Source organism: Xyrauchen texanus, chromosome 47, assembly GCF_025860055.1.
Source record: "Xyrauchen texanus isolate HMW12.3.18 chromosome 47, RBS_HiC_50CHRs, whole genome shotgun sequence".
Classification (NCBI taxonomy): domain Eukaryota; kingdom Metazoa; phylum Chordata; class Actinopteri; order Cypriniformes; family Catostomidae; genus Xyrauchen; species Xyrauchen texanus.
Genome location: NC_068322.1, coordinates 9,549,099 through 9,562,917, shown reverse-complemented (window position 1 = coordinate 9,562,917; position 13,819 = coordinate 9,549,099). Strand labels below are relative to the sequence as shown.

General features: G+C 35.5%; 1 protein-coding gene across 1 annotated transcript in view; it reads right to left on the bottom strand.

Moving 5' to 3' along the window:
* Window positions 1-5,539: 5,539 nt before the first annotated feature.
* The window catches only part of LOC127639187 (liprin-beta-1-like), a 28,498-nt gene continuing 20,218 nt past the window's right edge, over window positions 5,540-13,819 (bottom strand). The window contains exons 14-25 of the mRNA XM_052121084.1: window positions 10,113-10,269; window positions 9,400-9,529; window positions 9,171-9,299; window positions 8,947-9,097; window positions 8,734-8,845; window positions 7,513-7,601; window positions 7,320-7,439; window positions 7,100-7,225; window positions 6,808-6,996; window positions 6,563-6,718; window positions 6,363-6,428; window positions 5,540-6,274 (exon numbers count right to left, since the gene is read on the bottom strand). Of these exons, the coding sequence (XP_051977044.1) occupies window positions 6,197-6,274; window positions 6,363-6,428; window positions 6,563-6,718; window positions 6,808-6,996; window positions 7,100-7,225; window positions 7,320-7,439; window positions 7,513-7,601; window positions 8,734-8,845; window positions 8,947-9,097; window positions 9,171-9,299; window positions 9,400-9,529; window positions 10,113-10,269 (1,503 nt within the window). The 3' untranslated portion in view covers window positions 5,540-6,196. The remainder of the gene's footprint in view (window positions 6,275-6,362; window positions 6,429-6,562; window positions 6,719-6,807; window positions 6,997-7,099; window positions 7,226-7,319; window positions 7,440-7,512; window positions 7,602-8,733; window positions 8,846-8,946; window positions 9,098-9,170; window positions 9,300-9,399; window positions 9,530-10,112; window positions 10,270-13,819) is intronic.

The window sequence follows — 13,819 nt, the reverse complement described above, 5'->3', positions numbered from 1 at the left end:
TGCAACAATGGTGACAAATCAACAATCTAATTTTCTAAAAGATAACTCTGAACATTACAAAACATGTTGCATGTTATTCATGTTGCATTGCAAGCTGGACATTATGTTGCATACATAATTACACCATGAACAGAATAACAGATATTTCTCCTAGTAAGTCAACTCATCCAACCCATCAACTCTGTTCTTTCATCACAGTGCAAACATGTTTTATTGAAACAATTTTGCACCAGCTGAACGATAAATGCAAGTTAAAACAGTAATCACCATAATGGTGGCTTCATCTGCAGCACTTAATGAAGTTAATCCGCTAATAATTCTTAATCTTTTGAACACACGTGAAAAGTCCCACTGGGATTCGAGCACTGGCACTAATCAAATAGACAGCTGTTGTAGTGGGATGCTGGGGACAAATATCCTGTACAATGCGCATTTAATTGTTTCGAACAACGATTCTATTCCAAGGCATATTAGATCACAGTGTGATCAAAGTCACGGTGTGACTTTCAGAAAAAAGGAGTGAAAGGGAACATTTTTCAATAATCTACAGGACAAGGAGGCTTTTAAGACACTTGAAAAATTACTTAGAGGTGAAGTTAGTAATTGTATAATAACAATAAAAAAACATTTCTCCTATCCCATATTAATATGCAGAAACAATTATAAGTAAACCATTTGCAGACTGATTACCCCAAATAGCAAACACTGTGGCACTTTCAACATAGCTTTGCTTGAACATCATCAGCCTGACACAGCAACATTGGTTAGCATGGTCTTTCTAGAGATGCTGGTTCCCTCACCCTAAGTTCTTGCTGGAAGTGTTAGCTGGTTAAACTTGTTGAACCAGGTGATCTTGCAGATTAAAATTAAGTTGGTTGAACTAGATGGTCTTGCTGATAAAACTAGTGAAGCTACATTTTCTTGCAGGTTTCTTGCACACCAATAGCGTGAGTTAGAGGTGGGACTATCTTCTTTTCGACCACCTGTCCATTCTTGCAATTCTAAAACTATGTGACTTCTAGTTCAGCTGTTTTACCCAGTAAGTGGAGAGCTGTTTGAGTCATTTACTCTTATTTACTCTTATTGTTGCTCTTCTGGTTGGGACCTGCCAATATCAAAGGATTTAAAATAATATATATATATATATACATATATATTAATATTCAAATAAAATTTGTATCCTCTTACAAACAACTGGCCACCTCTTATAAATATGGTGTTTATTAATTAATGAGGGTTCGCTTAATGACCACAAGAGAGATCTGATATGCTTTTTTTTCTGGACCTGCAGGGAACTATAGTGGTCACAGAATTAATCAGTTTACACACTTTAAACTTGGGGAAAAAAATAAAAAACTTAATCGAGGCTAGGTTTTTGGAATTAAAGGGATTGATCTCCAAAAAAATGTAATGTAAATCATCATTTACTCACACTAATGTCATCCCAGATGTGTATTGGTGCATCCCAAACCACACACTTCTGCACTATTTTATGCCATTTTGTAGTGTAAGTAGTGCGAGTAGTATGCTAACTGAAAATGCAGCAAAAAAGTAGTATAGGTCTCAATCTGTGGGCATTTTCAAACTGGGATAGGTGTTTTTCAACTATCCAACAAAAGTAGGGAATCTCAATGTAGTAATAAGCTGGCATTTCCAAACCAGGATGGGTGTTTCTGAAATATCCAATGAAAGCTGGGAATCTCAATGTAGTAGGCAAATAGTGTTAAACTGTTAAAAACGCCCATCACGGTTTGAAACGGCCACTGATTTAAAAAAAACAACATTTTTGTTCCGCAGAGACACAAGTCTCACAAAAAAAAGGTGTTCTTTATGTACCTGGATGATGCACATTTTTAACCATCAAAACAGTGTGGAATGTTGGACACTTCATGCACTCAGCACACGCATCTTGCTGTGCAGAGCGGAAGGGGCGACGTTACCTGGCTGCGCTGCTGGTCTGCCAAAACAGTTGTATATAATGGAGAATGTAGCAGCTAGCAAAACTTCAGTGGAGACAGCACCATAAAAATGTGAGTTTAATGCTTTACCATCACCTCATGCTGTGTGAATGTTTGTTGTTTAAGATACAAGTGTTGAACTGAGGTTGGCTATACATGCTAAAGCTAGCGACAAAATGTCACGTGCACTTGAAACATCAATTCCGCTATAGGAAGAGTAATCGAGCTTGAAATTACGATTGCCAAGGAGACTGTGGTCAATGTTTAGAGTGAAAGAGGACTTACAGTTTGGTCTGTTTTCATCCAAAACCAATTCATAGCATCAACAGACATGATTGATTGAAGGTCCAAATATCACAAAGGTTCATTCAGTGTTCTGGTCACATTAACTTTTATTGTGAGGACCAACAGTGTTGAGATATTCTTCTAAAAATCTCTATTTGTATTCTGCAGTAGAAAAAGTCATACACTGTACAGCTGGGATGGCTTGAGGGTGAGTACATTTTAATTATTGTGAACTATCCATTTTTAAACAAACAACTCATATTATATCAAACCAAAGTGCAGTTTGCCATCTGCTCCACTAGTTGGCAAAAGCAGGCTTCACTTCCAGCCTGTGGATCATTTGGCGACATGACGCCTGATTTCGCCTCAACACATTTGGACTGTATTAAACCCATGCAAGTATAAATCCTGCAGATGATCGACTAATGTCTATCAACGGCACATATTCCACCCTATCAGCAAATACAACCGAGACACTGCGATCAAGTGCAGGAATCAGTGTGACTCACCTGTAAGTATCTTTCTGCATATTCAAACTGTATTTCTAACAGTGCTGGTCCTAGCATTTTTGGGGCCCTAAGCAAAAATGTGTGTGGGGGGGCCCCCTGTCAGTATGTTTGTAACATACATACTTTATTTAAATTCATGTTACAAAGAAGCATAGTTAGAAATTGTCATTTTGATGTAATCTCGCTATAAATAATAGACTTCTGTATTAATGATTGTTTACTAGAGTCAGTTGATGTTGTGGGATGCTGAAGTTTGATTCATGTGTTTCCTACTTCCACAGAATAACTAACACCAGAACAGTTCAAATTCTATTGCAGATATAAAACTGTTCCTGCATTACAGTCAGGCAGCAATAAACTATTTTGCAATTGGAGAATAATTTACAGACATTGACTGGACACTTAGCAAGCTTATGCTTTGGATACTAATTTTGTAGCAGTTGCTCAGTTGATGTGTTTGTTCACTCTGAACTAGTGATTTAACAGTGTCATTGAGTCTCGTCTTCATGAGCTTTGGTTTCTCAGACAAACCAGTAAGATGGAAGCTATGTAATCATCATACATCCATTTGATTAAGTTCATCCAATACCACTGTTTTAATGTGTGGTCTTTGAGAGATTCTTTCATTATCCATAATTACATTTCTGTCCAAACCTCCACTGTAATGGTGATATTGTGCTCTAGAGACTGCACAGTTACTCCATCTTTGAGCAGGCTGGTGTGGTTGAGGTCTATAAAGCTCTATTGGCATCATTCAGCTTCTCGTAGTCTTTGTAGACCATGAGTTCAAGATTAGGGGATTTGAGGCAATCTAAAATCAGTACAGTCAGTCCCGTGACTGACCTTTTTCTTAAGAGTGTAATCTTTACAAGAAAGTCTGAAGCCACTTTTCTAGATGATAGAATACAGACAGACTGAACTGTACTGTAGGTTAGGACACTGTTAGGCTTAATGTTCCTGTCAGTATGATCTGGGTGATTCTCACAGGTGTTAAACACACAGGAGTGACCATAACAGGACTGGACACCATTAACAGCCTCTGCCTCTTAAATAGAGGTATAATAAAATATTTAATAAAAAAAAAAAAAGTTCAAGTATACATTTTTAGTTCTATTGAGACATTGAAATGTAAGATTTTAAAGGATATGTCTGTTTTCATTCTTTAAAGGTATATTCCCAGAGACTCTTTAGTCAGTATTAAAGCAGAAAATGAGTGTGCTACAGATAAAGGCACATTTGTTTTCTTTTCCAAATAAATGAGAAGCGAATAATATTTAAAATGTTGTCGTCTACAGGTGCTAAAGTACTCTGGCTTCATTTCATCTGTACTTATTCGCCTCATAAACTTCCAGCTCTTCTCTAGAGGTTGAGTGGAGCATCTGGGATGGTAGTACAGTAGTGTACTGTATACCTGTATGTACATTGACCCACTCAATGTACAATTAAACCACTTTTATTGGCTTTCTGATATGTCTGGAGTCTTCATCAAATGTGACTATACATCATTTTCAACATATTTCTAAAAAATGCTATTCATGTGTTTGTGTAAAATGTCTTTAATTAGCAAAAACTTAGTGCACCTTTAATTTAATGCATGATTCAATTAAGGCAAAGTTAATTTCTGAATATCTAAATTATGTTAAATGATTTGTGTTTATATATCTAGAATCTTTAGAAGAATTGATGTATTTGGACCGTAAACTCAGCCAGTCAAAGCAGAGTTCAGAGACATGTGGATAGCCATTTGCTGTAGTGATGAAAATCTGGTCATGGAAGTCTCCACACTACCCTCCCAGTTAGATCATACACATGGGTGTGTAATGACAATGTGGGGGACCTGGGTTCAAATCCATGATTTCAGCATGAGGTCAGATTTTGAAACAAAAGGAATAATGTTGATGGACTGAATGGTGTGGATAATTAAATAAAAAAATATTTTGTTTTGTTTATTTTCTTATAAACACATGAGAGGCATGTGCCCAATGTCTTACTGACCCAAGTAGGACAGACATTCATTTTGTGCTCCTGTCTGCTTAATTTACATCTTGGTTTTTATTAGTGGCCCAGCTATGGCAGCCAATTTCAGTACTTACAGACCTGTTTGTTTTGCTGTTACACATCTTTGTTCTCACCTCATTTGTTTTAGCGCAGGGTAATTGGTAACTCCACCTCCCCTCCCTGATGATTAATCAGTCAGCCAGCATTGTTTGTTCCTCCCAATGGCTTATTAGTGTTGGGGAGTGAGAATATATAGATTGCCTTCTTCCACCAGGAATTGTCATTGAGTAACTGCACTTTTTCTTGGCTGTTACACGTCATTATCAGAGAGTGAGGTTTGGAGTGTTTTCTGGCTGTTGGCGGGTTTGTTTGCTGCCCATCCACATTTTGATTCCGCACTAATGCGATCACTCTCCCCTTCCGGGGAGGTAGGTTTATATATGATGAACGGTATGTTTGTTTACCATTCACAGTACGTATTTATGACCTGTTCGTAATTGATCTGTGTTTCCTCGCGCTCCTGGTATAAAGCCCCTCTCATACGTCATTCTGAAACTCATATTTTGGAATACTGTTAGTAAACTGTTGAACAAAGCAGGTGAAAATATATTCTAATTTATTAACAAGCCACAAAATAAATGAAACTGCAACTCTTTTGCTAAAAATGTAAAATTACAATATTGAGCCTACAACCTTCCATTTTCCAGCCCAGATTTTAAAGCATGACATATTGTGCTGTTTAAATCTCAGAATCTCAAGCAACAATCCCAGAGCACCTTGGGATTGAGATTTTTGAAGTGCTGATGATCTTTTAAGAGAAATTTCCAAGATATCCTGCTTGCCTTATGAAAAAAGTGGCCATCAACAGTCAATTGACTCAAATTGAGACCAAATTAATATGCATCTTTAAAAAAAAAAGCGACGTATAAATTCATAAAACAGTACACAGTACATGGTTTCACTGATATGGTTATAGAATAACAATATCAATAGTTTGCAGGCAAAATTAACAATTTTCCCCATTCAATAAACATTATGTAAACATAACTGAAAAAGATTCAAAACATGCACAAATATCACAAAAGTCAAGAGTATTAAAAAAAAAACTGAATAAAAATATGTCTGATCATTCAAAAGCAAATTAAGTTTTGAATTGGCCTTTGTCATGTGTAGTCTTTGGTTTTAGCTTGGTGAAAACACTCAAACACTGAATTACAGTATATCCTACAGATCCTAAATAGACATTTCAAAATAACATTTCATCAACATAATATTCTATTGTGTGTTGGGATTGAGTGTGTAAAACTGAAGTATAAACTAGTTGAAGAGCCAGTTGAATCACTGAGTCAAGCTTATTGCCTGGCTCTCAAGCTCACTGGAGGCTTAAAACTAATTGGGATACTTCACAGCTAAAGGCTTATGTGATGACTGACAGGTTTAAACATTTTAGTTTTCATCTGTGGCACTGGCTTCAGGTGGACGTGAGGATACTTCCCTGAAGAATGCATCCTCTTTTAGCATGCTCTGGAGAACACCGGAGACAGAACTTGAAACTTCAGGAACAGCAAACATTTTAAATATTTTCAGACAGCATCTGATTATAGTGACTTACAGTCAGGTTGTTGATTCCCTCTGAGAAGGCGCCAATCTGTCGCACTGTGCCCTCTGAGTCCTCCATCTGCACGATGACATCATTGTTGAACAAAATTATATAAATTAATTTACTGTAGAAGCAGAGAAGGCTGAAACAAAATAGTTTTCTACTATAAGCTATTTTAGCTGCACTGACATGTTTCATGGAGTTGCCTTTACCTGCTCCAGCTGATCCAAGCTGTCCTTATATATGCTAAGGCCTTGGAAACTGCTGCTCTGGGGCATCTGCACATCCATGGGGCAAACGTACTCCTCTAACTCCTCCTGCCGTTTCCGCCTCAAAGTCCCGAATCCTCCGAATGACAGATGCCTTGGCTAAAAGCAGGAGGGCATCAACACACTGTTATTGAGCTATACAAGTGATGCTAATAGACAAAGATGCAGCTTTGAGAGCTGCTACACACCTTAACTTTGGCTGTGGCTGTGAGGACAGCGTAATCTGGATTTTCAAGATACTCCTGCTTCAGTCTCTGTGCCTCTGAACCAATCAGAAGATGGAAATGGGTCGCAAGGTGACGCCTCAACAGTGTCTTATTTGGCGGGATGTTGAGAAGCAAGGCCATGGACTCAACATTGAAACGAGGCTCTAAAACCTGTGAGTGAAAGAAAGCACAGAATGATGATCATGCACGAACATGCTTATATACTCCCATATACGTTTCTGTCCCACTTTGTAAAATTTTTATTTAGATGTACCATTAGACCTCCGTGGACTCCACTTCCTCTCAGGTTGGGTGCGTACTCTGCCAGATCCACAGAGCGAAGCCACTCCATCACTCTGTGATTGGTCCATTGACAGATTTCTGCCGGTGTGACGTAATTCTAATCAGAGGAAATGTAATACAGAAATATGTAAAAGTCATACTCTAAACTATTAGGGCAAAGTGTGTGTTGGTGGCATGGCAGATTGTACTACCTCTGTCGGTCTGCGGTGGAGACAGTTGGGGTCGAAGTGGTTGATACGAAGCAATTGGATGGCCCTCTTAATACTGAGGTGGTGGAGCACACTGCCCACTTTCAGACCCAGCAAGTCATCCTAAAGTATGATATGTTGAGTAAATCAACCTGAATTTTATGCAAAAATTTTATTTGACTCGAATAACACTTACCACAGTCATAAAATGAAGCATACGCCCATCCACTCGACCCTCATCAAACTGAGACTTATACTGAGGCAGACCAATGTCATCCAGCCATCCTTTGAAATAATTAGAAATATATTACAAAATAACAACAACAACAAAAAAATTCTGACTAGGCATTGTATCTATGCTCTTTGAAACACCATTATGCATTACCAAATCTGTTTTTTGTTTTATGAGGCCTTGCACCAAAACATCAATAATTATAATAGATGATTTTGTAAAGATCATGTATATGCATCAATAATGGAATAATAAAAAACAGTTTTAAATAGTTGAAACAATGGGTTATAAAAACAATTTAACAGCAACCTAAATTATGACCTAAAACAGGCCATTTCTTGCTACTGTGCCTTTAAGACTTCTACATGCATTTATAAGCCTCTTTGCATGTAAAATGAAAAACAGCACTTGACTGAATTCAAACATTTACTGTCTGGCTTAAGGTCAAATCCAATACATTTTGGAGTAATATTAATCCTACTTCCTTATTATGTTGACTTGAGAAAGCCAGCACACTATTATTCTAGACATGGTTTAGGATATTTTCAAAATCCCTGAAAGACCGAAATAATCAACTGTAACTCTTCCTAGAACTTTCCATCCGGAAAGTACTGTACATCCACAATCCTTGGCACAGACCTGTGTCAGACTGTTCTGACTTATATCTTTTCTAACTGAGTTTTTGCACAGAGGACGATCAAACATCCAGTAGACTTGTATTGACAGAATGTTCAAACGGGCCAAGACTATTTAAGATCATAAATTCAAATGTAAACAAATCTATCTATCAGACACAATGTGACTGGGTGACTATGTGACAGATAGTCTGGCCATCAAATAAATGGTCAGACACACTATTTAGCTAGTTAGCTTGTGGTCCATACTATCATTTTTGTATAACCATTAAACTTTTAAAATTTGTTTAAACTTTCAGACAATGTATAAATTTGAGCAGCCATATATATTCATCTGACTTACATTAGTAATTATGAGGTTTGGAATGAGCCAATTATGCAGCTTAGTTCTAATAAATTGTATTTTTGGATGATTTGACTTCTGTAACATTACAGTATATTATCATAGTACATTGAACTCCTATCACTAAAGATCAAGTAACATTTGATTTTTCAGTATAATGACCCTTTAATCTCAAAAGTTAAAAGGTGGCTGATTTGTGTCACTTACTGGTAACCCAGTTGTAGTCCAGTTTACCCATGGCATCTTCCTCCTCTGATCCCAGCGCCTGAAGAGCCAGTTGTAGTTTCTTTCTGTGTAAAGGATGCCTGATGCCCAATTCCTGAGGTGCAAAGAGGAATATCATATAGCAAGTAGAAGTAGTCCATTTGAAAAAATTTGATCTGTTTGACTAATATGAAAATGTGGGGCTTTACAGGAGACCTTTTCCAAGTCATGCTGCGATGCCTTCAATAAGGTCTGTCCGGAGCGGATCCATTGCTGCACCTGGTTTATATACAACCCCAGCCCCTGTTCCTGCAGCCACTCGCATACCTGCTGTTTATTCCAGTGTGCAAAGGGGCTTTCCAGCTCACTGAGAAATATAATAACAATATCAAATATTAAACTGCCTCAAAACAAACAAACGACAGTAAAAAAATACCTACTTGTTGCTCCGCTGCAGGTCACGTGACCAGCCCAGTCTGGGTCCAGCTGTAGATCGAACTCCACCCCTTTTAAACTCTGACTCTGGAAAATCATCCAGATCAGAGGAGGTGGACTGACTTCTTTTCATCCTGGAGGAGGAATTATACACATGCGCAACAAGATTATTCTTGGTTACAGTTACATAGAACATAAACATGGCCAGAAACGGAGGTTAAAGACAGAAAAGACCTTCCAAAGAACTTCATTATCCCCTTTGATTTTTTCTTCCCTTCAGGGGAGAGTGTGTCTAACACCTTTGGCTTCCTGGGTGGTGCGCCGGCTAAGTCCAAGTGCTCAGTCCCCTTCTGTTCCCCCTCAACTGTAAATATACAATCCATTAATAATAAGCTGTATCATTTCCCCTTAGTTCAGATTTTTTGCTCGCCCTTGCCCCATAACAAATGTCACTGGCCCCACTACCCAATAAAAAAATAATAATAATTACAAAATAAAAACATTGGTATATATGTACTGTATATGTGTGTGTAAGTTTTGTTATTTTAATCTTTTTATATTGTTAACACACTTTACGTGCTAAAAATACCTATTTTGTATTAAAACATTACTTTCTAAAAATAAAATTACAACAAATAATTTAAATATTAAAAATGTAAATGACATTTTCCTAATGTAAATGTACAGTCATGGTGTAACTCCATGATGGCTTTAAGCTTTATAAACACTTTTGCTGGCTGGAAAATTATTTCATATGATGCAAATAATTTCTGATTTGTTCATAATCATCATCAAAAGAAATTTCTACATGATGATTTCAAGACTCACGTCACTTTAGCAAGTTAGACAAAACAAAAAATCTGTTATTTAAGTTCGCAAGGCATTAACATGTGCGTACTAAATAAATGCAAGCCCAAGAGTTACAGGTAGTGTTTGGCTTAACTCACCTAGGTTAGGGGTGCTGCTTGTCTTGTTTCCTCTAATCTTGAAAAAGCCACGTCCAAAAGAGGAGCGCATTTTTTTTGTGCCAAAACTCTCACCCCCTCCCGAGGAGGGCTGAGAGGGGGAGAAATTTGGCGAGCCTCCATTTTTACTAATTTCATCCTAAAAAAAAAAAATTACAACCAACTGGTAAAAAATCTTTGTTCATACAAAAAACAATATCTTAAAATAATCTCTCTAATAACTTAAAATCCAGTTAAAACAAATGAGACAATCAATAGATCAAACACGCATTCGCATATGTACCATTTTACATCAGACTGTAAGCAGTCATGATCATTTACAGCTGAATGCAGCCATGTGGATGTTTTGTTTAAAATATTTATTTTTGTTAGGCTCCTGTTAAACTAATTTGACCAACTAATTATTTGCCATTGATCACGGTTTATCATTCGGTTGTGAAATGCGGTCACGATTCTTGTGACATTATTGCTTGCAAGGACATTTTTCAACAACAGAGGGTGCCAGAGAGCTGAATATTTAATTCTCCAAGAAACATGCCAATAGAACGGTTAAGAATCTACAGACCTAGATGTCTTTATGGCAGGCGCTTTTATCATTTAATATTCAGATTTGATTTCCATAATTATGTTTTGAATATTCAAAAATAAAATTTCAGATATCTGTTGAGAATTTCTGACTAGTGATAATTAACATTTAAGATATCGACAATGAAACTTTGACCAGTCATTTGTTTCAATAGGATTTCATTGAAAACTATTTTCAGCAGTTTTTCAAGAGTTTTTCCCTAGTAGAAATTATTACAGATATCTCTTAATACAAAAATGATAATTTAAGTTCTCTCTAAATAAGTTGTTACTTGTTATAAAATCAATTGTCGATATCTGTTATTGAATTATGTCTAGTCATAACTTATCTGGTTTTACCTAGTCATAATTACAGATATCAAAAATTCTGCATCTTTGAAGATATCCTAATTAAATTTTTTGATATCTGAAACTAAGATACGACTAGGCAATGTACTCTATGTATAGAAAAGCCTCTTTCAACAATTTAAATAATCGGTCATAACTGATATTAAGTGGCTGTGAATTTCCTAGTTACTATAACTTCTGTATTCTGAATTAATACATAACCTATATTAATTAATAGTACGAACAATTAAATACATTTATTTAATTAGTATATTAAACTTGCTTGTGTACTATTTGCCAATACCGTTATAGCCCAATTGATGGCAGTGTGTGACAGCAACACAGAGAAGTACTGTGGAGAAGTAGTAGATGAGACATGGATCAATAAAGTTAGTTTCTAATAATTACATGCCCACTGTAGACATGCAATGTGCAATTGACCTTTGAGCTAATGTAGAGGTCCTTTCTGATTTTATTTGAGTTTATTTGGGAATGATGGCTGATACAAATGCTCCATCATCATTGTTAACTTGTTATTGGATTATTTATTTTTTAATTGCAAAATTCTGTTTAAAATAAACCAAACCTGCAAGACTAACATTAAAAGATCAATTCTTTATCAGACAAAATGGCGGACGGCAAACATTTCCGAGGATTGTAGAGAGGGAATTTGCATAAGCATTTTAGATATTGGTTAAGGAATTTTCACAAGTAAGAATGTTGATTTAAGAAATCTCTTTTAGAATTCTTCCCAGATATTAAAATATTTGGAGATATAATTGCAGATATCACCAAATAAAGATATTACTGGTAAGTAATCAATTTGAGATATCCATAAATACATTATAGTAATAAATAAATACACTGAAAAGTAATAATTCAAAAGATATCTCATATTAAATACAGACTAGTCATAAATCCAATGCAAATTTATATTGAATTAGATTCAATATAAATATATATATTTTGCCTAGTCATATCTTAGTTTCAGAGTAGGGCTATAACTATCTATTATTTTGATAATCGATTAATCTAATGATTATTCGACTATTATTGCAATGATTAATCATTAGCTTTTAACCGATTATTCAGCTTGTGTCCCGACTTAAAAGGCTGTATTAAATGTACTTACTAACAATAAAGAGGACAAAATAATCTTTTAAAAATAACCTCTAAAAGACATTCACTGAAATAAAGGTGGAAAAAATAATTTTTAAAGTTGAATTAAGTTTAATTCAGTAAAGAAATTCGCTGCAAATAATACTATTGTTATCAAGTGTTTCTGTCTGGGTTTCCATTCAAAATAGTCTACAAATCTTTAAAACAAGATACATTTAATCGAGAAGCAACATACAAGATATTTAGACATGCTTTAAGAGAATGTATCTTAAATATACGTGTATTTTTTCTCTTGGTTATACTTCTGTGAGTGCAGTAAAGACTAAATATACTTATGCTTTAAGAGAACAGATCTTGAATGTGTCTAAATAACTTATATGCTGCTTCTCAAGTGAATGCAACTTTTTTAAATAATTGTTTTATATTTTAAAATATCTTTATTTTCAATATTATATTCAACATTCTCAGATAACAATTTTTTCTTCTGCAGTATATCTGCCAAAAAAAAAATTACATTGTTTTAAGAGTTTAAAATATTTCTATTGGAAAACAAGCCAAAACAAACAAATCAAAACATATTTTGTTGCAGTGTATAATGGGGTGAAGACTACCCCTCTCACCTTTCTGTTCACTTCAATCCATCTTTAACTCACAAAAAAACGAAATCTCTTGTTAATAAAGCTGCGCATTGCCAATTTTCTTCACGATAAGAAATGCACAGTGACATATTATGATTCAATAAGTCACGAGCCATCATGGAGAAATGCCAGTTTCAGAGTTTGTAGTTATTTACATGATCTGCTTCCGTATTATTTGACCTTTAATAAAACTATAACGCATTAAATATAACTGCATTTAGATGTAACGGTGAGGTGTTTCCTTTAAAGATGCTCGACATGCAAGTTTTGCTTAAGCGGAGTGGCAGCTCTGGCTTTGCTTATTCCACAATGAGAGTGCTTCTGGATTTACTTTTGTATTTTTGCATTAGAATTCCCTCATACTTTCAGATCTACATCACCTGAAGCGGTTTGGAAAGTTTAGTGCATCTGGACTATAATCTGTGTAATTCATCCTCTCCTCAGTCAGGTGCGAGCTGCAGTGCTGCTCTCATCATTAGAGTTTAAAGTGATCTCATGTTACATTAAATGAGATCAAACGACTATTCGACAACAAAAAATTTTGTTGACAAATTTTAATTGTCGATGTTGTTGATAACGTCGACTAATCGTTTCAGCCCTATTTCACAGATAAAAACATTTAATTAGGATATCTTTAAAGATGCAGAATTGTAGATATCTGTAATTATGACTAGACATAATTCAATTACAGATATCTACAATGGATTTTATTACTAGTAACAACTAAATTAGATACATCTTAAATTATAATTTGTACTAGATGTAATAATACATCAATTGTAGATATCTGTAATTACAATTTCTACTAGGGAAAAACTTCTGCAATCCTATGGAAACAAATGACTGGTCAAAGTTTCATTGCAGATATCTTAAATGTTAATTATCTCTAGTCAAAAATGCACAACAGATATCTGAAATTTGAGTTTTGACTATTCAAAACATAATTATGGATAGTCAAATCTGAATATTAAATGATAAAAGCACCTGCCATATGCTAGCACCATCTCTGATTTTTAATGG